The 23,109-nt window shown below is 44.0% G+C and overlaps 1 protein-coding gene across 2 annotated transcripts in view; it reads right to left on the reverse strand.

Annotated features, from left to right (window-relative positions):
- Window positions 1–8,562: 8,562 nt before the first annotated feature.
- UVH6 (RAD3-like DNA-binding helicase protein) overlaps window positions 8,563–23,109 on the reverse strand; it is a 37,911-nt gene continuing 23,364 nt past the window's right edge. The window contains exons 6-11 of one of the 2 annotated variants that reach the window (XM_086784478.1): window positions 22,782–22,906; window positions 22,557–22,646; window positions 10,574–10,652; window positions 10,330–10,406; window positions 9,327–9,435; window positions 8,563–8,986 (exon numbers count right to left, since the gene is read on the reverse strand). In XM_086784478.1, the coding sequence (XP_086640604.1) occupies window positions 8,873–8,986; window positions 9,327–9,435; window positions 10,330–10,406; window positions 10,574–10,652; window positions 22,557–22,646; window positions 22,782–22,906 (594 nt within the window). In that variant the 3' untranslated portion in view covers window positions 8,563–8,872. Of the gene's footprint in view, window positions 8,987–9,326; window positions 9,436–10,329; window positions 10,407–10,519; window positions 10,653–22,556; window positions 22,647–22,781; window positions 22,907–23,109 lie in introns of those variants that run through there. The other variant, XR_015263747.1, reaches the window with a different exon arrangement.

The following is a 23,109-nucleotide window of genomic DNA, read 5'->3' on the forward strand; positions in this document are numbered from 1 at the left end:
GCTGCACATGTGATATATATATATATATATATATATATATATATATATATATATATATATATATATATATATATATATATATATATATATGTATATATAGATATATTCCTTTGAGCTGCTCGAGCTGTTTTTCTACTTTTCAAACTGTAGACAGAGCCGGGCGATTGTAGTTGGTGCCAGCAATGGGCACACACGGAGAGGAACCCGTTAATATTATTTTTAAAATTTATAATACTTTTAAATATTATACATCTTAATCACTTAGGCTTTGTAGTAAGGTTCTCCGACTCCACGGATAAACCTAATTATGCAAATTATACAAATTATTAAGGCTTACTCTCTTCACATATAGAAGGATTTGAAAACCATCACCAATTTGTTAAAACCACTTTTGTGAAACTAGGAGTGGTTTCTCTTGAAGAGCAGTGGTTTTGCAACAAGAAAGGGTGACATCGATTGCTAGCCTTTAATTCCAAGGCTCCACAAAATTCCCATGAACCTTCCAAACTTTATCCATGACTCCTCCTTGAGGCTCTGTCTCCTTTACCCTTTGGATTTTTGTGAGCTTTAAGTGCAAGTATCCGTAGCTTTGATACCATTGTCATGGGACATAATTAAAAACTCACAAATACATCAAAGATTCAAGCATAGACTTGAATCACATTGATATGATTGAACATATCATAGCATAAAACAAGAGAAATAAAACAACATCACCCTAGTAAGACACTATTGTGTGCAATCTCCCCCCTCATTCGTGTAGCTCCACTTCCACGACATGAGTATTTTGAGAATTGTATTTAATATATAGCCTAAGGAGCTATTAATAGTTATGTGTACAAAATTAGGCTTGCTTTTCTACTTTTTAAAAAAAATAGCTCAAGCACTAGAGCTTGCTTACACACTAAGTGTGAATAATCAAAACTATTCTAGCTAGGCATGCATAAATTATATATGCATAAGCGTGCACAAATAATTTGTACAAACATTTAGCACGTGGCCAAAAAAAAAAAACTCATAGTAACCTTGTGCACACTTACACATTCCATTTATTAAGATGGTTTCTGCACACATTAAATCAGCATGACTGTCAAAGAAGAAGGAAAAATAATAATTTCGCCCCACCACGCTAGCCTTGAAGTTCGTGGCTGCCCAACGATGGAAAGAAGAGGAAAAAATGTTTACAACCGAAATCACCCTGTATAATCTCCAAATCAATTTTTTTTTCAATTAATTGAAAGAAGGAACTTCTGCCTTCTAATTGAAGAAGAAGGAAGAGAAACATCTTGAGTCCTTGATTATAGAAATCCTATCCTGACACTGTCCGAAATTCTAAAAATAGGAGAATGATTCTTAAGCCTTGCTCTTCACATGAGTAAAGAAGGATTTGAAAACCATCATCAATTTGTTAAAACCACTTTTGTGAAACTAGGAGTGGTTTCTCTTGCAAAGTAGGGGTTTTGCAAGAAAGGGTGATATCAATTGCTAGCCTTTAATTCCAATCTCCATCCAAGGGTCCACAAAATTCCCACGAACCTTCCAAACTTTATCCATGAGTCCTTGAGGCTTTGCCTCCTTTACCCTTTGGATTTTTGTGAGCTTCAAGTGCAAGTACACATAGCTCTGATATCACTACCACAGAACCTTTTTGTACTTCTTGAAAACTCACAAATACATCGAATATTAAATCATAGACTTGAATCAAATTGATATGATTGCGCATAGCATAGCATAAAACAAGAGAAATAAAACAACATTACCCTCAAGACACTATTGGGTGCAATCTCCCCCCTCATACATGTAGCTCCACTTCCATGACATGAGTATTTTGAGAATTGTATTCAATATATAGCCCAAGTAGATATTAATAGTTGTGCGTACAAAATTGGACTTGCTTTTCCACTTTAAAAAAATAGCTCAAGCACTACAACTTGTTCACACACTTAGTGCAAATAATGAAAACTCTTCTAGCATATGTGTTAGGAATAAAGCAATGCCATGCACAAGCATGCATAAATAATTTGTACAAGCGTGCATAAATAAATTGTACAAGCATGCATAAATAATTTATGCACAAGCGTGCTGCATAAATAATTTGTACAAACATTTGGCACGTTGCCAACAAAAATAACTCATAAAATAACCTTGTGCACATTCGCACATATAATAACGTTGTATACATTTGCACATTCCATTTATTAAGATGGTTTCTGCACACATTAAATCAAGCATATGCAAGAATAAACTGTTGGCAATACGACTGTCAAAGAAGAAGGAAAAAAACAATTCCACCCACCAGCCTTGATATTCACCAGAGCTAGTCTATGCGATGTGGCCACCCAACAATGGGGAGAAGAGAAAAAAAAAAGTTTTACAATCGGAATCACCCCTGTCGATTACTGTATAATCTCCAAATAAAAAAAATCAATTAATTAAAAGAAGGAACTACAGCCTTCTAATTGAAGAAGAAGGAAGAGAAACATCTTGAGCCCTTGATTATAGAAATCTTGTCCTGGCCACTGTTCAAAATTTTGAAAATAGGATAATGATTCTTAAGCCTTGCTCATCACATCAGTAAAGAAGGATTTTAAAACCATCATCAATTTTATGGTTATTTTGACTATTACTTCGACGAATGCTAATTAATTTTTTTTACTATTACTTCGACGAATACTGGTTATTTTGACTATTACTTCGACGAATACTGGTTAATTAATTTTTTTTGGCATAATGGTGCATCCAGGTGTAGTCCTGCTAAATGAACCATTATGCCAGCATTGAAAAGCACTAATAACAACTGTACTCAAATTTCACAAAACATTTATTTTTATTACTTAGAAGTTACATAGCATCTTTTATTTATGTTTACAATATATGCTCAAACACATGGAGCTAACAAAAAAGTACTTAAAGGCATTGCTCTTGTACGTAGTGCCTTGCGAGCAAGGTTGACCCTAATCATCGGTAGACTCAGGGTTTAGCATTGGTCCATGTGAAACAAAATTGATGACGCAAAAACCAAGAAATGGCAAGTGATGCTAAACTTTAGCATGGGTGCGAAGTGTAGAGTGCTTACCATACTGACCACATTTGTCTAGTTGACGTTGATGCCCTCTCGCTCAAGTTGCTCTCGAGGAGGGCATACGTGCCTTGTTTTAAGGTATACCTTTCCTCTATATCATTTGTTGCACGACCCACTACTCTTTGCTGGAAGCATGAAAACCAACCATAAATACATATGTACATGAAATGCACATTATGCCAAGAAAAGAGAGTGAGTGTACTATTAATACTTACAAAGTACGTGTGGAAAGCATCACAACCACCGCTCCCATGATGGGATCTCCCTACGCTCTCCATCTGCTTGGTTGCAGCCTCCTTCTGCTACTTATACCTGTGAGGATTTGCGTTGTGCTTCCTACACTCCTCATCTCAAATCTCTTGTATATAATACCAAGGCTTTTCTTGCCCTATCTTTACCATGCGTGTAACGTCATTATGCCAATGCTTCAATACATTCACCATGTGATCTTTGATCCACCTAGGATGGACCTCTTCACTGCCTAGCGCTAGCCTAAACTCACTCTTGATTTGATTGGCGATGCGGTCCTTCTTTGCCTGATTGAGTTTATGCCATATATTCATAAAGTCGTGGGCAAATACTATATGGCATAAATCACAAATTTGAGTCTTTATCTTGTTGTCAACATTGTTGAGGGACCACATTTCCCTCCACTACTAGGTCTTTACGAGCTAGATTGGGAGTAGAGAGGTTTGTGTCAAAGCATCGGGATGAGTGTGAGCATGGTGTCCTCTCACAACTGGCAATGCGTGGACACTCACACGGAGGGGTAGAAGCATATGTGGAGCCACCATGGTAACAACTCATCGAGCGATCTCATCTTCTATGACTGGAATTAGTTGAACGAGTTGTGGGCAGGGTTTGTGTGACTTACCATGGAGTGTCTATCAGTGTGACTTGTGTGGTGAGATGGGCTATGACGGTTATGCAGAAGTGCTAGCCCTTCCCCCAAAGCAGGCTTAAGCCATAGCCCTTTTCTCGGGGCTGGCATAATCATGGAGCATAACTATGCCCATGCTTACGCCATGACTCTAATAAGAAGACGAGCATGGTGTTGAAGGATCTACCTACCCAAAGTCCACATCGAGCGGCAGCAACATCAAAAGCAAGTGAGGGCTTGAGCGGAAGAGACTAAGAGATAGCTTGAGCCTCAAGATAAAATCAATAAAAACCTTGAAAAATAAACACAAACAAGACCATATTAGCAAAACAATGAAATCACACACACACACACACACACACACAATCAAAAGCAAGGGCAAAGAAGAAGGGATATCTACTAGTTGGAGTCTCAAGGTAGGGATTATAGCATGAGAGATCAAGGAGAACTTGTGATCCTACAAAACAAACAAAATAAAAGATAATAGCAATTTTGAAAGAGCACACACACACACACACACACACCCCACACACACACACACACACAAAATCAGAAGCAATATCAAGGGGAAGGGCTTTGGTTAATTCTTGAGGAAGGGGGGGAGGTGCAGAGAAGAGAAAAAACCTTGCAAATAAGCCAATTCTCCCAAACCTGCAAGAAAGCAAAAAATGTGGATAAGTGACCCGGGGTTGCTCTGTTAAAAATCCCCACAGTCAAAATAAGCATCGATACACTTTTCTTGTTTTTTACTGTTTATTTTAACTTTCACTACCTATCAATTGAACATGCAAATTCTCATTCAAAACGTGACTTTTAGGCAGCCTGACACCTTTCCATTTAAAATTAGAATGTACCCACTAGGCCATGCATGAAACATAAAAGAGGCTCCACTTCTCCCTCATTTAAACCCAGATTCACATGTGTATTCAACATATGGAGCCCGTGAGTGCTAATGACTCCTATCTGATTGCGACTGATTGTATCATACTTTCAGGTAGCTTCTTGTCCTCTAGACTCCAAAATTTTCCTCTAGATACAAAAATCCTCAAATCTCTTGCTCTTGAACCCTACTAAACATGTTAACACGTTTCTTATTTATGTCAGTTGACTCTTATCATCTAAACCAATCCTGACTCAGCTGACTCTCGTTGTCTGAACCAATTCTGATTTAGCTCACTATCTGATTCTAGCTGACTCTAAATCTTTCTATTTTTGTGTCCTCTGACACTCACAGACTCTCAAAAACCTTAGATCCTACAAAGATTCAACACTATGGCCTCTTATCTGACATCAGCTGACCTGCTAGCTGATGAACCTCTATCTGAATTTGACAGTCCTCTGGCTGTCAGATTTGACCTTATTTGGCTTCCTCTCACCCCAAAAAGAATATTTCTATCCTTATACCTCTTCAACTAACTCATCTTGACATTCAATTGACTTTAACTGATCATAATTAACTCTTAGTTGACCTTCAGCTAACTCTGTCCCCAGTCAACTAGCTCTCAGTAATAACTTAGACATTCCGTAGAGTTGATCTTCTCAACAGTTTCAATCAAAACACCATAAAACACAATCATTCACTCACAACAGGTTCAAACCCAAACCCTTTGTATTCTTCAAATTAGCAAAATGAAAACCAGTCTAAACAACCCTGAGACTCTCAGCTCAATCATGAAAGAAAAAAACATAAAAACAAAGGATACTATGCAGGTAGTTCCCTGAAGACAAAGTCTTCAAGTCTTGATCTTTATCTCGATAACATCAAATCTCTTTCTGGATTCAGTAGCCAACTTGTGCATACTTCTTTGTCTCTTTTACACACTCTCTTAGTCTTCTTCTTCAATCACAAACTTTAGCTGAGTAAGCTCTGAGTAGCACCAAGTTCCAACACAAGTTCTAACAGAGATCTTGAGCTTGCCTCCTGTAACCCACCGCTGATCCTTTGTCTCACTCACTCGCTTTGCTCTGGCCCAATCTAGAGCTACTCACATTGCTTGGACAAACCTCACTCTAAGTTCTTCTTCTCAAAAAAGACCTTTTCTACCTTCCTTCCTCAAAAAAGGATTGCCTCTCGATTTGTTCGAACTCCCCTGCATCTTTATATTTTTTTGATCACCTGCATCCTTTTGGATCTCCCTGCACATCACAAATAGCTATCCCTTTTTGGTAGGTGTGTGGCCTACCTACATGCCCTAGCTGTTTGATTTCAAATTACAACGACCATCTTTGCCAACAAAGGCTCAATCTAAATCAGGATATGTACATTGCAACTACCTATTCATCATGTTTGCATAGGGCACAAAAAACTCGTCACATATTTGCCCTAACCCTATTGTGAAACACTTTCCAGTGCTTCACCCTATCTTCTTTGCTCTACATGATTGGTATGGCCTCAACCACAAGCCATTGACTCTGATTGGATGTATCCTACCATCAAGATACTTCAAATGGTAGCTTCTATTAGAAAAAGCTTCATGTACGACATAAGGTCCTTCCCACTTCACTCTAAACTTAGTTTGGAAAGTGGCATCAAGTGCACTGCTATATCTCAACACAAGCATACCTTTCATCACAAATTTCTCATTGAATGCTTTAACTAGTCTTCTCATAAAATTTGATGGCTTCATCTCTATCCAAAAGAAGAGAGTGCAAGCTGGCCCACCTCTTTTTCTCTTGTTCCTCTTGTGCTAAATCATGCTGTAAGATAAAATCAAGTAAAAGAGCATGGTATTAATAGGCAACACACACTCATCACCATAGACCATATGATAGGGAGTGAATCCTATAGCATTCTTTTCTAACACCCTATATGCCCATAAATCTCTATCCAAATACATATTCCAATCCCTTGGATGTTCCTCCACAAGATTGAATAACAACTTCTGCAATACACCATTAAAACTCTCCACAAGCCCATTGCACTAGGGATGATAAGGAGTAGTAAATCTATGCTTTATGGTCAGCATCTTGGCAAGATCCTTCATCACATCAACCATAAACTCTCTTCCTTGATCAATAACCAACTCTAAAGGGACTCCAAAATGACAACAAATCATCTCATAAAGGAATTTATACACCTGTTTTGCTGTAGCACTGCTTGTTGCTTTGGCTTTCGGCCACCTAGTCAGATAGTCCACCGCAATGATAATATAATGCAAGCAATGCCAGTCTGTACTGTGAGTCTCCCTCCGGAATGATGTCAGGTGCTCTGAGTATCTAGTCTGCGAGACCGAGTGCTGGACATCTGCAGATGCTTCTAAGTTTGCATGTAGCTAAGGGACCAGCCCATAGGGCTACCCCAAAGCAGAGCCCAAGGCTATTGCGTGGGCATAAGGGAGGTGTAGAACCACTCCCAAGAGGCCACGAGGATCCCAGGTTGTACCCACCAACCTTGGCTTGAGCTAGAAGGGTTGTCGATCAGCCCAAGGGGCTCTAACCTGGCAGTCAACAAGGTCTCAGGCCCTACAGAGCCTATCAGCCCAGAGGCTACCCAACAACCAATAGGTATGCTTGGCTTCTAGAAGCTGGCCGACTAGGAGCCTGAGGGGATATTTAAAGCCCAACCATAATTTAAGTTTGTTATCTCATAATTCAAGACGGGTTGCTGCATTCCAAGGGCCAAGATAGCCAAGGGGAAAGTTTCAACCAAGGTGAAAAGTGTAGGTGAAGATTCCGTCTTTATTTTTTGATTTACATCATTCTAATAAAGCAAATACACCATTCGTGGTGGGGGGCCTACAAAGGGTATTTGGAACCCAATATTGTATCCTCCCTCCCCCTCTCTCTCTCTCTCTCTCTCTCTCTCTCTCTCTCTCTCTCTCTCTATTTTTTACACATCTACTTCAATTTTGTGCGTTATATTTTTCGTGAAAGATTGCTGAATTCTGAGCATTGAAATTACCGATTCGACCACGAAGATTCCGCATGTTCCAACAATGACCAAGTCAAGAGCAAGGAGCAATCAGCATCTTCAATAGTGTTGAAGGATGTCACAAGGCTCTATAGCTCCAAGCGGCCACCAAAACTAGGGGACCAACAACTAGGGCAGCCTAGAACATATAACGTATGCATCAAAGGTGATTCCTTTGTGAGAACACAATTTAAGGACAGAATTTCCTTTGCTTTGTAGTGCATTTCACTTGGAACAATATAAGCATAATACATCAACAATGGTGGGGACCTTCAAACACTGTGTACCATGCAAAGCTCCCTATCTTCTCTCTATCTCTTCCATTCTCCCTTCCAAAAGCAGTAAAGTAGGCGTGCCTCAGTCTTCATTAAAGAGCTTCTGCTACGCCTCATGTAGCATGGCAGCAAACTAATTTGGCAATATAGGCCCCTAGTGTGCGCACCCCTTCTCAATTGTAGCCTCCCACCGAGAGTGGCCAGCTAGAGGGGAAACTCCCCCTCGTGTTTTTTTGTGTAGCTTTTCTAGATTAGGGGTTTGTTGCACTTGTTCTACTTTGGAGGATTGAAGTCTGAATTATGCAAATGCTACTGCAATTGAGCACATGAATCATTTGTGTTACGTGCCTTAATATTTCAAGTTATTATAAATAGGTAGATAATTGAACCTCCAATGGAAGCAACATATACCCAATGGAGACACACAGAGCACAAGGCTTGAAACATTACAACCTTTGACTATAAACAATGGCTTGTTATGATACAAAGTGACTTTCGTAAGAGAGAATGTTCTAGAACAAGTACTACAAAACTTCAGGGACACTGGTTTATCACATAAAACCTCATCCCAAACTCGAGTAGTTTTGTAAGAAATTGTATTCACATTGATTGTAATTTTCTTGTACACACAGGTAGAACAACCCGGTTCTTCCCACTTTGTCTCTGGAGCTATCCTGGCACTTTGATTTGGGCACCCCTGTTCAGCTTGGAGAAGGATAGAGAGTCTAGAAGCCAGCACTTGCATGAGTTTCCATACTTGCCAGATCAGCCTGTGATAACAAAGTCTTTCTAGTTCCTGTACCTGCCTTATCATATGGCTGTGCCATTCGCCTAAGGAACTGAAACAAAAGACAAACATGTAAGAACCTGAATCAAAAAGACAACTTTTAAGAAGATAGAGCACTCTGATGGTGGGCTCTAGCCCATGTGGTAACGCCCTCGGCTTGTGGATGTACAGGTCTTGAGTTAAAACCCCATCACTGGCACAGTATAATGATAGTGGATGTACAGGTCTTGGGTTCAAACCCCTTCACTAGCAGTATAATGATAATAATTGAACTCTCAAAAACAGTAGATAGCATTCTGCTGTGCAAAAACCTTAAAGTGGGAAGACAGCTCACAAAGTTTTATTTTAAACAAAAGCTTATATTCCACTCATATTCCAGCAAATGTGTTTACCTCGCGTACGATATGAAGAGACATATCAGTGCTTAGATTCAGGTGTGCATCTTTCAAATGTGCCAATATCCACCCTGGTAGCTTTGAGCGCTTGTCATGCCTGTTATACCTGCAACAAAGCTTCTTCCATGAAACCCTCAAATAAGCGCCATTACAGATATCCCCCTGCCCACAGGACATCTGAGGCCGTCCATGGTTAACATGTGGTCATGCTTGGGCCCCACTCATGGGCAGCAGCCTAGGCAACTCACTTTAAAAACAGCCGCCGCTTTTTGTTTGTACTGTAGAGCAACCACAGCATACAATCACTCGCCATCAAATATTGGGCATATGTGGTGCAAAGATATGATGTGGAATGTGCTTATGAGGAAAGCACATACCCCAAATTGTCACATCAAATACACTTTTACAAGCAGCATTTCCTTGTTCAGAGTCCATAATGACACATGTGGCTGTCTTGCAGAGATTCAACATGCGATCAGCTTGGTAGCATGCATCCTTTTAACAGTTAGGCTTCAAGTTGAAGGTCATGGATGCCTCACTTGCACATAGAAAATCATGTGTTTGTTATGCAATTATGAATCTCACAGTTTCAGGAAATGGCCAACACGCGGGGTTTTTGGCCTATTTCAGGGGGTCCATGGGATTTGTTGTTTCCATTTCCAAAACAACACATTTTTGGCAGTTTCATCTGTTCCTCCTCAGTTCAGCCATTTCCCCCCAGCTTCAAGATAATACTAGGTTTCGTTTTGTTCTTTCTTCTCACCAATCTCTTTCCCTACTCTCCCTTTTACTTTCCTAGTTTCTTACAGTCTCCACATGTTTCTCCTTTACCTTTTCTTCCCCACCCCCTCCCCTTTTTTTTCTGATGTGGCGTTCCCATCTCAGTCCCCTCAAAAATGCCATTCCCATTTCCGTTTCCCATAACTATGACTATGATGCTTCCACTAACGAGCCTATATGTAGCCCCAGGAAAGCAGAAGACATTTCATTAGGAGCTAACCTCTTATCAGCAAAAATCATCATTCCATAGTCCGACTTGGATCGAATGACGCGACCAACGCATTGGGCAGCCTGTCTCTGCAATGTGCATTTAGAAATTGAGATACACATGATGAGGTATTTAAAGCAGAACCTATGTAAAAATTTGACAGACAAGATTTCTTTGAAAAAGAACCCTTTTAAGAGCATACAATAATCAGCAGAAGTGGTTAAGCAGCGATATTCAATGCTGAGACACCCCATACCACCGCATCAAATGTAAGAAAGTCGCCTTCTTTGATTTGAAATGTCTCCCTCAAATACTCAAGTCGAGCTATAAGAATCCTGCATTGAGTGAATTAAGACAGTGTGAGTCTGTGACTGTTACATGTACTGTGTGATAAAGGTCTGCAGTTACCTATTTTAACATCAACTGAAGGTAGGAGAGCAGAGAGAGAGCACCATTGGGTCCCAATAACCCACTGAAGGACCCCACCTTTCCGTGAATTTGCTTTATTATGAGATTTAAATAAGTATAATGCAGATCTTAATCCATGACCTGAAGATATCTCCTTTCTTGCTTGCTGAGGTGGCCTGTATATCCAAACTGAACAGAAAGATAGGAACTTGCTGTTCTGAATGGAGTCTGTGCCAGAACATACCATCTTCATAGCGCGGATCTGAGCTCTCCCCCCCTCCTGCATTTTTTCGAACCGCCTACGCCTTTCCCCCATCGCTATATCGCCGCCCGCCCATCTCTTCCCCTTCTGCCTCGCCTGCCTGCGCATCCCCCCTCCAGCGCCCCCCCCCCCATCCCATGTCTCTCACTTCCCTCCTCCGATTTCTCGCCCCCTCCGTCTTCTACAAGGCCCAAGCAGCTCTCTCAGTTCTTGGGGCTTTCTCCATTCGGCAAGTCTCGGCAATTTTTTGGTCTTCACCCTCAGGAGGACAACACGGCAGCCGCTCAGTCAACCCCAACCGAGGCCGCCATTACTTATCCTACTCTGAAGCGGACCTTCAACTCCTCGCAACAATTGTTGCATCATTAGAGGCCTCCACTCTGGTATGCATGATTGTCGGTAGCTGCCCAGCACATGGACAACTCAGAGATTTTTTGCAAGCGAGCCTCATCGGTGGGCCTGCAAAGATCATAGACATTCATCCTTTGGGGCGTGGCTACTATCAAGTTGAGTTCGACTCGCCAGCCGCGTCAGATCGAGTCATGCAGCTGAGCCCCGTTGCACTATATATGGCCTAGACCTTTGCATGGTGGCAGTATAGCTTCGTCCGACCCACTGGCTGGCATGTCGGGCTTCCCAATGACAGTCTCCTTCCTAGTGACAGTCTGCTTTCACGGTGAACGGTGGAGCCAATGGGAGAGTGATTGAATCCCCCCCCCCCACTGCTGCCTCGTCTCTCGCACGGGCAGTCGGGATTCCACCCCTCCACATTTGTATTGCCTCACCAGTGACAGTGCCTCATGTCATTTCTATCCCATGTCTTTGGAGCAACCCCAACATTCAGCGAGTGGAGTACTTAGGCCTTCCAGGCCAGTGTTTCATTTGCAGACAGATGGGCCACCTCGCCAAAGCTTGCCCTCGACGCCAGCCCGCGTTCCCGTTCAAATCCTCGCCAAGGGGTAGAGAGAGAGGCGGGCTCTCACACAGCGGAGCACCAGGATCCGACCGTGGACGACCCTGCTACCAGAGAGTGACGGACAATTGGCCCGCACCAAGCCGTTAGCCGACTACCAAAGCTGAGTGCCGCCGCCGCGCACGCTAGGCTGCTAGAGTACAATAGGATTCGGTTCTGTCCGAGAACCTTTTCGAGCATTTATCACAGCACCCACGCCAATGCGATGGACCCCCTCCAGTCTCACGGAGAGGGTCCCCCGGCCTCTCCGGTTTGGCGGCCCCGGCTGAGATTCCTCCTCCAGCACAAGGCTTCCAGTGAAGCCAGCTAGCCCCACTAAACCCCCCACGAGCCCTTCCCAGCAGCCTCCCTGTCCGATGGATCACTCCCAACCACTCCCTTCTCCTTCCTCTCCGTCTCTCTCCCTTCTTTCTCTGTGCATGTCTCTCACATGAACAACCCTAATTCTCTCTCCCATTCAACTGGTATCAGAGCCATAAGCCTAACTCAGCAGTGGAGCAGTCGTACCGTCGTGCTGAATTCTGAAGGTGCTGGTCGTACCCTGATCTGGTTGCCTTTCTCTGCCGAGCCAACAGGCGTGGGCTGCTCAACTGCTGCCCAACAGCTGGGCGTAGGCAGCCCAGCCAGTAGCGTGGGCTGCCCAGCAGCCACGAGGGCTGCCCAGCCAACCAGGCGCAGCCAGGCAGGCGCCTACAGCAGCAGAATCAATACACGCTTGGTCACAAGCGGTGAACGTGTAGCGAAAACACCTGTAGCGCTACTAGGTGGAGGCGGCGAGACTTTGGTTGTTCAACTGGCCACTAGGCGAAGGCTTTCAAGCGTTGGGCGTTCAACTGGCTACTAGGCGGATAGGCGGAAGCAGCAAGCAGGCGTGAGAATGTGCATACGTGCGCTACACCAGCGAAGGGGATGAAGTGGCGGGTCTGGCTTGGTCTCGTTCAGCGAGCTCGCCTTGCTGCATCCAGAGGAGACTCCGCCAAAGGGCCCCTTCGGAGCGTATCTGCAAACAGCTCGCCGTTTCTCAAGTGCTGCATCACGGAAACCATGGCTTTCGTAAGAAACACTAAGAGTTCTCAACAGCAGAGCGCTTGCCATTGAATCACGGCATGCTGGATTGACTAGGGCCGCCTCGCAGAATCGAATCCACAGCAGCATCAATACAGCAAACCCCCCTTTCCTGCAACAAAAAATCAGAAATTACAAGGTATTTTGCTTCAATTTTTCTTGGGATTTGCAATTGAGCAAGTACAATCATCAATTGAGCAGGTACAAGTGTCGAATTGCTCAATTTTGAGCAAAATTGGCAAAATTGGGTGACATTGGTCACAATCAGGATCAATTTGCAAGAAATTGCATGTCGAAATTTGGGGCTTTTGATGTAATTGTGCAATTAAGCACTCATACATGCTGTATGATGTGAGAAATTGCACATTCGGGCAAAATTGCAGCAAATTGCAGTGCAAATCAAGGGGCTTTTGTGCCGATTGGATTGATTTGCATGCAGGCAATCGCATTTGATGCTGTGGATAATGTGTTGATGCCTGTCAAGCACTCAATGTGCCTGTAAATCAAGGGGCTTTCATGTATTGGATGTATATGTGGCCAGGGGGAAGCACTGTGAAGACTCTGGATGCCTTCATGTGCGTCAACGTACCATGTATGATTAGCAATTGGTCTTAAATCAAGGGGCTTTTCAAGATTTTATGCTTGATTAAGCTTGGCAAAGCAACAGGCAAGACTTTTATGCCTTGAATTCTCAGAAATCAGCTTGCAGTCAAGGGGCTTTTGCCCAATTTCTGTTCGGGACTATTGTATGCAGTGTTCGGGACTGTAAAAGCCTGATTTTCACTCATTTGGACAGCCAGGAGAGCATTTATTGCTACTGTACCTGCTGGTACAGATTTGGCACAGCTTTGTGCAAGTTTTGGCATGGCTGTACACTGATTTGAGTGAGGAAAAGGTTCAATTTCAGCTGCTGTACTTGCCGGTACAGGTTTGGTACATCATTGGTGAGCACTTGGTACTGTTGTACAGTACTTTGGAAGGGCAACAGAGCACATTTAAGGTGCTGTCCTAAATCTGCAGCAACCAGATTTTGGTGATTTCATCACATACAGTGGGAGAAAAGTTGCATTTGTGCTTCCGCAGTGGGAGATAAAGCTTGGGAGAACAACTGTGAGCACTTTGTGTGCTTTTGGTGCAGTGTTTGCACATTTTGCAGGGAGTCAGGCATTGACAGGTTGCATATTGCTATGGCAACCACAGGTGAGAGCTCTTCATTGCTTCACATCAAGAAGCTTGAAGGCTCACATAACTATGATATTTGGCAAACCCAGTGCTATAATGTGTTGCTCCAGAAAAAGCAGCACAAGCCCATCAAAGAAAGGGGTGTAATGCCCGCTTCTCTTACTGCTGAAGAGTGGGAAGATATGGACAAGATCTACTATCATGTTGTCTGTGTCAGACTCTTTACTTTTCAGCATTTGTGAAGAGAAGACAGCTTGGGGAATGTGGCAGAGATTGCAGGACTTGTATGCCCAGCAAAGTGCCTCCAGCAAAGTGTATTGGTTGAAGAAACTCATAGGTCTTTAGATGAAGGAAGGGGCGTCTATGACAGCCCATTTAAATGAGTTTAATGGTATTGTCAGCCAAGTTATAAATCAAAAGTTGGCAATGGACGATGAGTTCAAAGCCACTTTTCTCTTATGCACTTTGCCAGAGAGTTGGGACACATTCAGGACAGCCACTAGCAATTCGAATGCTATGCTGTCATATGCAGATGTTGAGGGTGCTCTTCTTCAAGAAGAGATGAACAGAAAAAACAACTCTATTGGAAAGTCCAATGCAATGAATGCACGTGGGAGATCCCAGCAAAGGGGTAAAAGCCAAGAAAGGGGAAGGAGCAAGTCCCGCTCCAAAAAGGACTTGGAATGCCATTATTGTGGCAAGAAGGGACACATCAAAAAGCAATGCTACAAATGGAAAAATGATCAAAAGGAAAAGGGAAAAGGCAAAGACAAAGACAAAGATAAAGCCAAAGATGTAAAGCCAAAGGGAAAAAGTGGAGTCAAGATTGAAGAAGTCAATGTGTCACACGCAGGTGACAGTGAGGATGAGGTCCTATTTACGTCTTCACTTGATGCCCATTCACTTCTTACAGGTGGTCATGGTATGCACTCATGGATCATTGATTCAGGTGCCTCCTTTCATGTCACAGGTTGCAGAGACTTGTTTGTCAGGTATACTGCTGGCAATGAAGGAGTAGTTTATTTGGGTGATAACCATGCATGCAAAATTCTTGGCAGAGGTGATGTGAGGCTTGTGTTTTCAGATGGCTCACAGCTTATGCTCCATGATGTCAGGCATGTGCCTAACATCAAGAAGAACCTGCTTTCTACTGGACAGCTTGATGATGCTGATTATGTTACCACATTTGGTCGTGGAAAGTGGAAGATTAGTAAGGGCTCACTGGTTGTTGCCAGAGGCTCTAAGGTGGACACTCTTTACTTCATGCATGCAGGTGTTTGTCACCATGCTAATGTAAATACAACCGAGCTGCCGGAAATCTCTATATGGCATAGCCGGTTGGGACACATGAGTGTCAAGGGAATGGAGCAATTGTCTCGTTTGGGTTACTTGCCTTCTCTAAAGTTTTCAAGTTTTCAGTTTTGTGAGCATTGTATATATGGTAGGCAACTACAGTGCCCCCACAAGAAAGCTCTTGGACAGAAAGATGCTCAGTTAGAGCTTGTGCATACAGATGTATGTGAGATGCCTCAGCTTTCTTTGGGAGGGGCAAAATATTTTGTGTCATTTATTGATGATGCCACACGCAAGGTGTGGGTCTATCCTCTTCGTTTAAAGAGTGATACATTCTCAGTGTTTGAGAAGTTTGTTGCTCATGTTGAGAATCAAACTGGCAAAACACTGAAGGCTTTGCGTTCCGACAATGGTGGAGAGTATATGTCCAAACAGTTTCAGGACTTTTGTGATGCTAAAGGCATCAAGAGGGAGCTCTCTACTCCTTATGATCCTCCACAAAACGGGACAGCAGAGAGGATGAATAGGACCATTCAGGAGAAGGTCCGTTCTATGTTGTCACATGCTGCATTACCTCATGGTTTTTGGGCTGAAGCTGTTATGACAGCCGTACACCTTATAAACAGGTCACCTAACACAAGGCTTGGTGGGAAAGTGCCAGAGGAAGTATGGACAGGGAAGCCTCCGTCATACAAGCACTTGAGAGTGTTTGGTTGCGTTGCGTACGTGCACATACGCAGGGAAATGCGCACCAAACTTGATCCTAAGTCTCACAAATGCATATTCCTAGGATATGGTGACAGAGGTGAAATGGGGTATAGACTTTGGGATCCCGTGAATAGAAAGATTATACGAAGCAATGATGTCATTTTTGATGAAACATGCATGTATAAGGAGCCTGCAAGGCAACAGGAGCCTAGCAGAGTCATCTTTGATGATGATGGACATCATGGACAACAACCAAGGGCTGTAAATCAGCCATTACAGCAACAAAACCAGCCCTTAAATGGTGCTGAAAATGGTCCAAATGGACAGCCAGAGATGGCAGAAGATATCCCTATGGATATACCACAGTTAGAGGAGATATCGGGCATGATATTTCAGCCTTATGGCATGGAACAGGAGCCACCAATAGGTGATATGCAGGCTGGACAGCAACCTGCAAATGATGGTCATTGGGTACGGAGGTCCACAAGACCCTCCAGAGCCCCTGACAGGTTTGTTCCAGGGGTTGACTACTTGATGCTTACTGACTGTGGGGAGCCCTCATGTTATAAGGAGGCTTTACAGAGGGCAGACAAGGCTCTTTGGGAGCGTGCCATGAAGTCAGAGATGGATTCTCTGCACAAAAATGGAACATGGAAGTTGTGCATTTGCTTGCAGGCAAGAAGGTTTTGCCATGCAAGTGGGTTTACAGGCTCAAAGTTGCACCAGATGCAAAGCCAAGATACAAAGCCAGGTTAGTGGCTAAGGGCTTCAAGCAGGAATATGGTGTGGACTTTGAGGAGATCTTCTCTCCAGTGGTCAAAATGACCACACTTAGAGCTGTGTTAGCTTTGGTTGCACATGATGATCTTGACTTGATTCAGATGGACGTGAAGACTGCTTTTCTTCACAGTGATCTCCATGGGGAGATATATATGCAACAGCCAGAGGGTTATGCAGTGAGTGGAAAGGAGAAGCTTGTATGCAAGCTGAAAAAGAGTCTTTATGGGCTCAAACAGGCACCAAGGGAATGGTATCATAAATTTGATACATTCATGAAATCCCAGAAATTCAGGAGAAGTGACATAGATCACTGCTTATACACCAAGAAAGCTCTGGACGGCAGTCTATTGATCCTCATCTTGTATGTTGATGATATGTTGATTGCCGGGAAATCTCGTAAAGAGATGGATGCCTTGAAGAAGAGGCTGCATCAAACCTTTGATATGAAGGATTTAGGTGATGCAAATCACATTTTGGGTATGCGGATACTTCGGGACAGAAATCAGCATGTGTTGTATTTGTCTCAAAAGGAATACATTGGCAAAGTTTTGCAGAGGTTCAATATGGACGGGGGGAAGAAGACTAGTACTCCTTTGCCTCCATATGTGAAACTCAGTGCTATGGACAGCCCACAGTCAGATAGTGGCAGGGCTGATATGGCCAAGATTCTGTATGCTTCAGCTTGTGGCAGTCTCATGTATGCCATGGTTGCTACTAGGCCGGACATTGCATTTGCAGTGGGAGTGGTTTCTAGATACATGGCCAACCCTGGCAAGAAGCATTGGGAAGCAGTGAAAGGTGTCATGAGATACCTAAAGGGCACACAGGATATGTGCATTTGTTTTGGCAAACAGGATGCATTAGTGCATGGTTACACGGATTCGGATTATGCCGGTCATCCAGATAACCAGAAGTCTACTACCGGTTATGTGTTTACATTCACAGGAGGTGCTGTGTCATGGATATCCACGATGCAGAAGTGCACTGCCTTATCTACTACAGAGGCCGAGTATATTGGAGCCACAGAGGCTTGCAAGGAGGCATTATGGCTATCTCGGTTAGTGGTTGATTTGGGTTATACAGGGGATATTCCATTGTTGCATCGTGACAGTCAGAGTGCCATCCAGTTGGCAAAGAACCCTGTCTTTCATGCAAAGACGAAGCATGTGGATGTGAAGTATCACTTCATCAGAGAGGTGATAGAGAACAAGCAAATTCAGCTTGTTAAGATTCATACGGATGGCAACCCGGCTGATCTGTTGACAAAGAGTTTGCCTCCGGAGCGGTTTGCTCATTGCAGACACTTGATGGGCATTGGATGAGGCCAGTTTCAGCCTTGATATGGCCTTGTATATTATCATGTACATGCTGATTTTTCTTTTCCTTTACTTAAGGGCACTTTGCCTTTAAGTGGGAGGTTGTTGGGGTAAAGGCATAATGCCCACCCTTATAGTGTGTACAAGCCCATAAGTTATAGTACATAGTACACTTAGTACTTTTAATGTACTAAGTGCACTATGTGTACTAGTGCAATATACATGTGTGATAGGGGAGTCACACACTATCATCTTGATGAGTTGACTTATCCCCACAACTCTCTCTCTCTCTCTCCCTTCTTTCTTTGTGTATGTCTCTCACATGAACAACCCTAATTCTCTCTCCCATTCACCGCCCTCCAGTAGCACCCGACCCGGAGTGGAGGCAGCCAGCAAGCTCCATTCGCCGCTTGATCCATAGATTCTCGGAACTAATAGAGATGACCATCACCCATTCCCCGGTGAGGGCTCTCCTGCCAAAGTCCCCAAGTGGCCCCCCCAGGATCTTGGGGCTGCCTGTGGATTACAATTTCTTCGATGGAAGGGACATACCTTTTTGAAAAGAAAGTGGCGCCCATTCGGATATACGTGGTGTTTCTTTACTCCAGACCTTCTACGCCAGAGAGTGGCGCGATGATCTTCTCTTTTCCTTTGAGTGCAGCCCCAGAGATGGAGTGGGACTCAAAGTCGGTGGCTGCCGCCATACAGGGGCAGGCAGTTCAGCTTTCACACCATCTTCACAATCTTCGCATCACCGACATGCTCACCCACCTCTGGCCCTTGCCTAGGATGGAGCTTGGAGGCTCAGGCCATAGAGACCAGGACGGGGAGGTGGTGGCCTCCAGCCTGTAGGTGTTGCCCTTTGTGTTCCTGCATATCTCAGTCGTAGTACCAATCCCCCCTTCTTACAGATACCTCCATTGAGTCCGGGCTTGGAGACATACCGTGCGTGAAAATTACACTCCTATTCAATAGGATACCCCAATATTATGATTGTTTTTTTACCCATTATGTCGAAGCATTCTCATCTTTCAGGGTTGTCGTCTGAATCCCATCCTACCATCGTCTGAAATACTTCCAGGTCGAACTGCAACATATATCATTATTAATAATTTAAATTCGTAGAATGACCATATTGATACATTTAGAAAGAGTAACCAGTGGATACTTTACGGGGAGAAACTTATGTGGCTGCATCCTCCCGAACGAGAACATTTCTACATAGATTGAAGGTTGAAAGTAAAGAGAGATTATCTCTCTCTCAAAGACAGGGTAGGAGAGTAGCTCATACTATATATGTTTCCCACTGAGAAAAGGATTCTGAGGCAGGGATAACGCGAATCGTTGGTGCTGTTACAACGATTGGCATTCCCCGAATCAGACTACGAAAGAAATGGTTAACTATTTGTTATAACCCACTTCTTCCCCAAACTGCAGGTGAGAGGGAGAATGTAGAAATCACCGTCAGGGCAGCCCAAGCTATTTTAACTAGATCCATAATTATAGTTCCTATCCCTGCAACTCTCTTGAAATTTACTAATTATTGAATATTTAAGAGTCCAAATACGAGTCCGGGCTTAGAGACATACCGTGCATGAAAATTACGCTGCTGTTCAATAGGATACCCCAATAACAAAAGCAGATACCTCCATTGTGATTGATGGCGTTCGGAGTATGCCTACTCTCGTGCTCGGACAGAGTGGTGACACATGGAGGACAGGATCTGCGCCCACTTGGCGCGCCTTCGCCCCAGGACTGATTGCAACTATTCCCCATCTAAACCCACGCCCAAGACTCTTCGAGTGGAGGGCAGTTCCGATAGTTCCACCTCCCACAGAGATTGATATGCAGATAGCCTCGTGGAACATTCAGGGTTTAGGAGCTCAGTGCTTTAAGAGGCGAGCTTCACAGAGCTACAGTTGGGGGACCCATCGACATTTTTTTCCTCCACGAGCACCACCTTTCCGAGGGGTGTACCCACCGCTATGGGAAGATTTTACCAAGCAAGAGCCACACTTTTTGGTCTTACTCTTTTGGCCCCTCGGGGACACAGGGAGGAGTTTGTATTTCTGTCAGTGAGGAGCTCTTGCTGGCAGTGACAAGCTCAGCTGTCATAGTCTCTAGGCGAGCACAATGGGTTACCGTTATGATTGGAGAGGACTGTGAGGGCTTACTCAATGTTTATGCCCCAAACGCCGCAACAGGTTGCCAGGTAGGGCCATATTCTAGAGCAGAGTCCATCAAGCCCTTCCTTAGGCTGACTTGCAAACTTTGACATGATTGAGACAGCAAAGGACAGAGGCACGGCCAAAGTCTCAAGTATTTGTCGCTGAGGCCATGAGTAGTTTTCTCTCAGCCCAGGAGATCAGGAGGAGCTGCTGGACTTAAGAGTTTGCAGATGTCACAACAACTTACCTATCATGGGGAATCTCCAGAGTTTCGTTGAGGCAATCAAGATCTTTTGTTGTGCATCAGGAGCGCAAATCAACTCGCACAAGTCATGTGGTTTTTGGGTAAGCTCTACACCCGCCCCGACTTGGCGCCCAGTTGAGGCTTGCCAATGGATCCCAAGGGGCACTTCAGTTCGCTATCTCGGATGCCAAGTGGGCATCAACATTCTCCAGAGCAGCAACTCGCCCCTCTTCTTTTGAGCATTCGGAAGAAGTTTTTGTACTCGAGTTCTGCGAGGCTCTCCCTAGCCGGTAGAGTGGTGATGGCGAACCAGGTCCTTCTTGCCACCATGTGGTACATTACTTCTTGTTGGGCCAGGCAGCACAGCGGTTGATCTAGAACTTCTTATGGGCCAACAGTGTGACAGGAGGCTTGTCGGGGCCAAGGTGGCATGGAGAGTGTTCATTCAGCCATGACATAGAGGGGGGCTAGGCATCATTGACCCTGCTATTCAAAGTCGTGCCCTGTTGGGCAAGCTGATTGTTAGAGAACTCCTTCCCAATGGTGAGCTCCTCTTGGCTTGGATCTCAGCCCGCACCCCGAGTCTAGGGGGCCCTTGGCCGCAGAGTACCAGATGGATCTTCACAGAGATGTGGGCCCACGAATTTAGCCTAGCTTTTGAGGACAGATTTGCAGCCAGTTTACGTCGAGCTTGGGATCACCTCAGGCCGGCCCTTGGGCAGATAGCTCCAGTAGCCTCAAAGGAGCGTCTTCGACAGCCATTGGTCTGGAACCCCTTGATCCGTTTACCTAGTAGCCATATGTTGGGGGCCGACCTCATGTATCATGGGGCGCATTGAGCATGACCTGCTAGGTCCCTTGGAGATTGGCTTGCACACAGGCAATTACCCCCGGAGGTTCAGGAGAGAAGCTTGACAGGATCCAGGGTAGAGACAGGCTCAGTATCAACATCGACTCTGCTATTCCTCACGAGTGGCTTACTCCTATCACAGACCCGACCCCCCCCCCCCTGTGGCTAGGCGTGTTTACCAAGCATGATATTCTTTTGGCAGTCCATGGAGCGGATGAGGGCTGTGGTTTGCTCACTTTTTCTATTGGTCCCCATGGCAGTCTAGAGAGATCCGAACCCCCATTGGAGGATTTCAGTGGCTGCACCTTACAGAGGGTGAGGGTGATCGGATTTCAGGCACCATACCTATGCTTCCCTCTTGAGATTTCAGCCCAAGTTTTTTACATTCACTCAAGAGAAGTCAATGCAAGCTTCTCCTATTCACATCCCCTCAAATCTTAAGCAAATCCACAAAGTTAAGCAAAAACACAACAAAGTAAGATCTCATGTGAAAGATATCACTTATAAGTCATGGAAGCTAGAAATTACAAGAGAGCATCACACATCGAGAGAAGCACCCACAAGAGGGAAAGAGAGGGCAAGAGAGCTCCCAAAGTTGAGATAAATGTATGAAAGTGTATTGAGCTTAGAGACTTTGACTTATATACAACTTAAGTTATGGGTATTTACATTTGTCCACCACCCAAAACTCACTTATTCTCTAGTCTAATCTCTAGCTCTTTACTCTCTGTATGCATGCATGTAAGACCCACACAGTCGTGTTTTTTATTTAAATTTCACGTTGGTATTTTTGTGAAACTTCAAACCACAGCTCCTATATAACCACTCCTGAAGCATGCACCTAAGGGAATAGGGTGTCTGGTGCCAAGTGTGCTTTTAATAAGGGTTGCTTAACCAGCTTTGGCGTGCAAAACTCAAGCTAGCATTTCATTGGACCTTGGAGGGACTGGCTATAATTAGAGAGTTACAGACTTTTATGGCGACTTTTACCTGCTCAACGTGTACTGAAAAGGTACTCCAAACATGATAACCAACCGTCCGTAGTGGCGATCAAAATCGATCCCTTCTGCCACTTTACCCCTGCAGCATTACTCTATAAAGTCTTAGCTGCCACATTTTACTACGATTGTCTGTTTTGAAACTCACATTGTCTCAACTCCAAGTGAAATTGAAACACCAACTCAACATGATAAGGAAGCAAGGGCTGTTAAAGACCTAGCAACTGAGAAGAACACTGCTCCACGCCCACAATCACAAGCCCTACGGTAATTGTCAAGAGCCAATGTCGTTTCAACCACATCCTGTGTCTCTATAAAGACAAGCTTGTGCTGCATCACATCCTGTCAATAGAAAGTTTTGGGTTAATATGCTTGAGCTGCAAAGAATATCAAAAGATATCTAGCAATATTTAAGCTACCTGGCATCTCCACCATCTAGACTCGTAGTAATACGAAAAAACAGAAACCAAAATGGTATTTTGTAGGGGAGCTAAAAGGGGAAACCTTACAAGCTAGCGAGAAGAAAGAAGAAGATGAGAGTGAAC

This window comes from Cibotium barometz, chromosome 47 (assembly GCF_041138505.1).
Source record: "Cibotium barometz isolate CiBa-2024 chromosome 47, ASM4113850v1, whole genome shotgun sequence".
In the NCBI taxonomy this organism is placed as follows: Eukaryota; Viridiplantae; Streptophyta; class Polypodiopsida; order Cyatheales; family Cibotiaceae; genus Cibotium; species Cibotium barometz.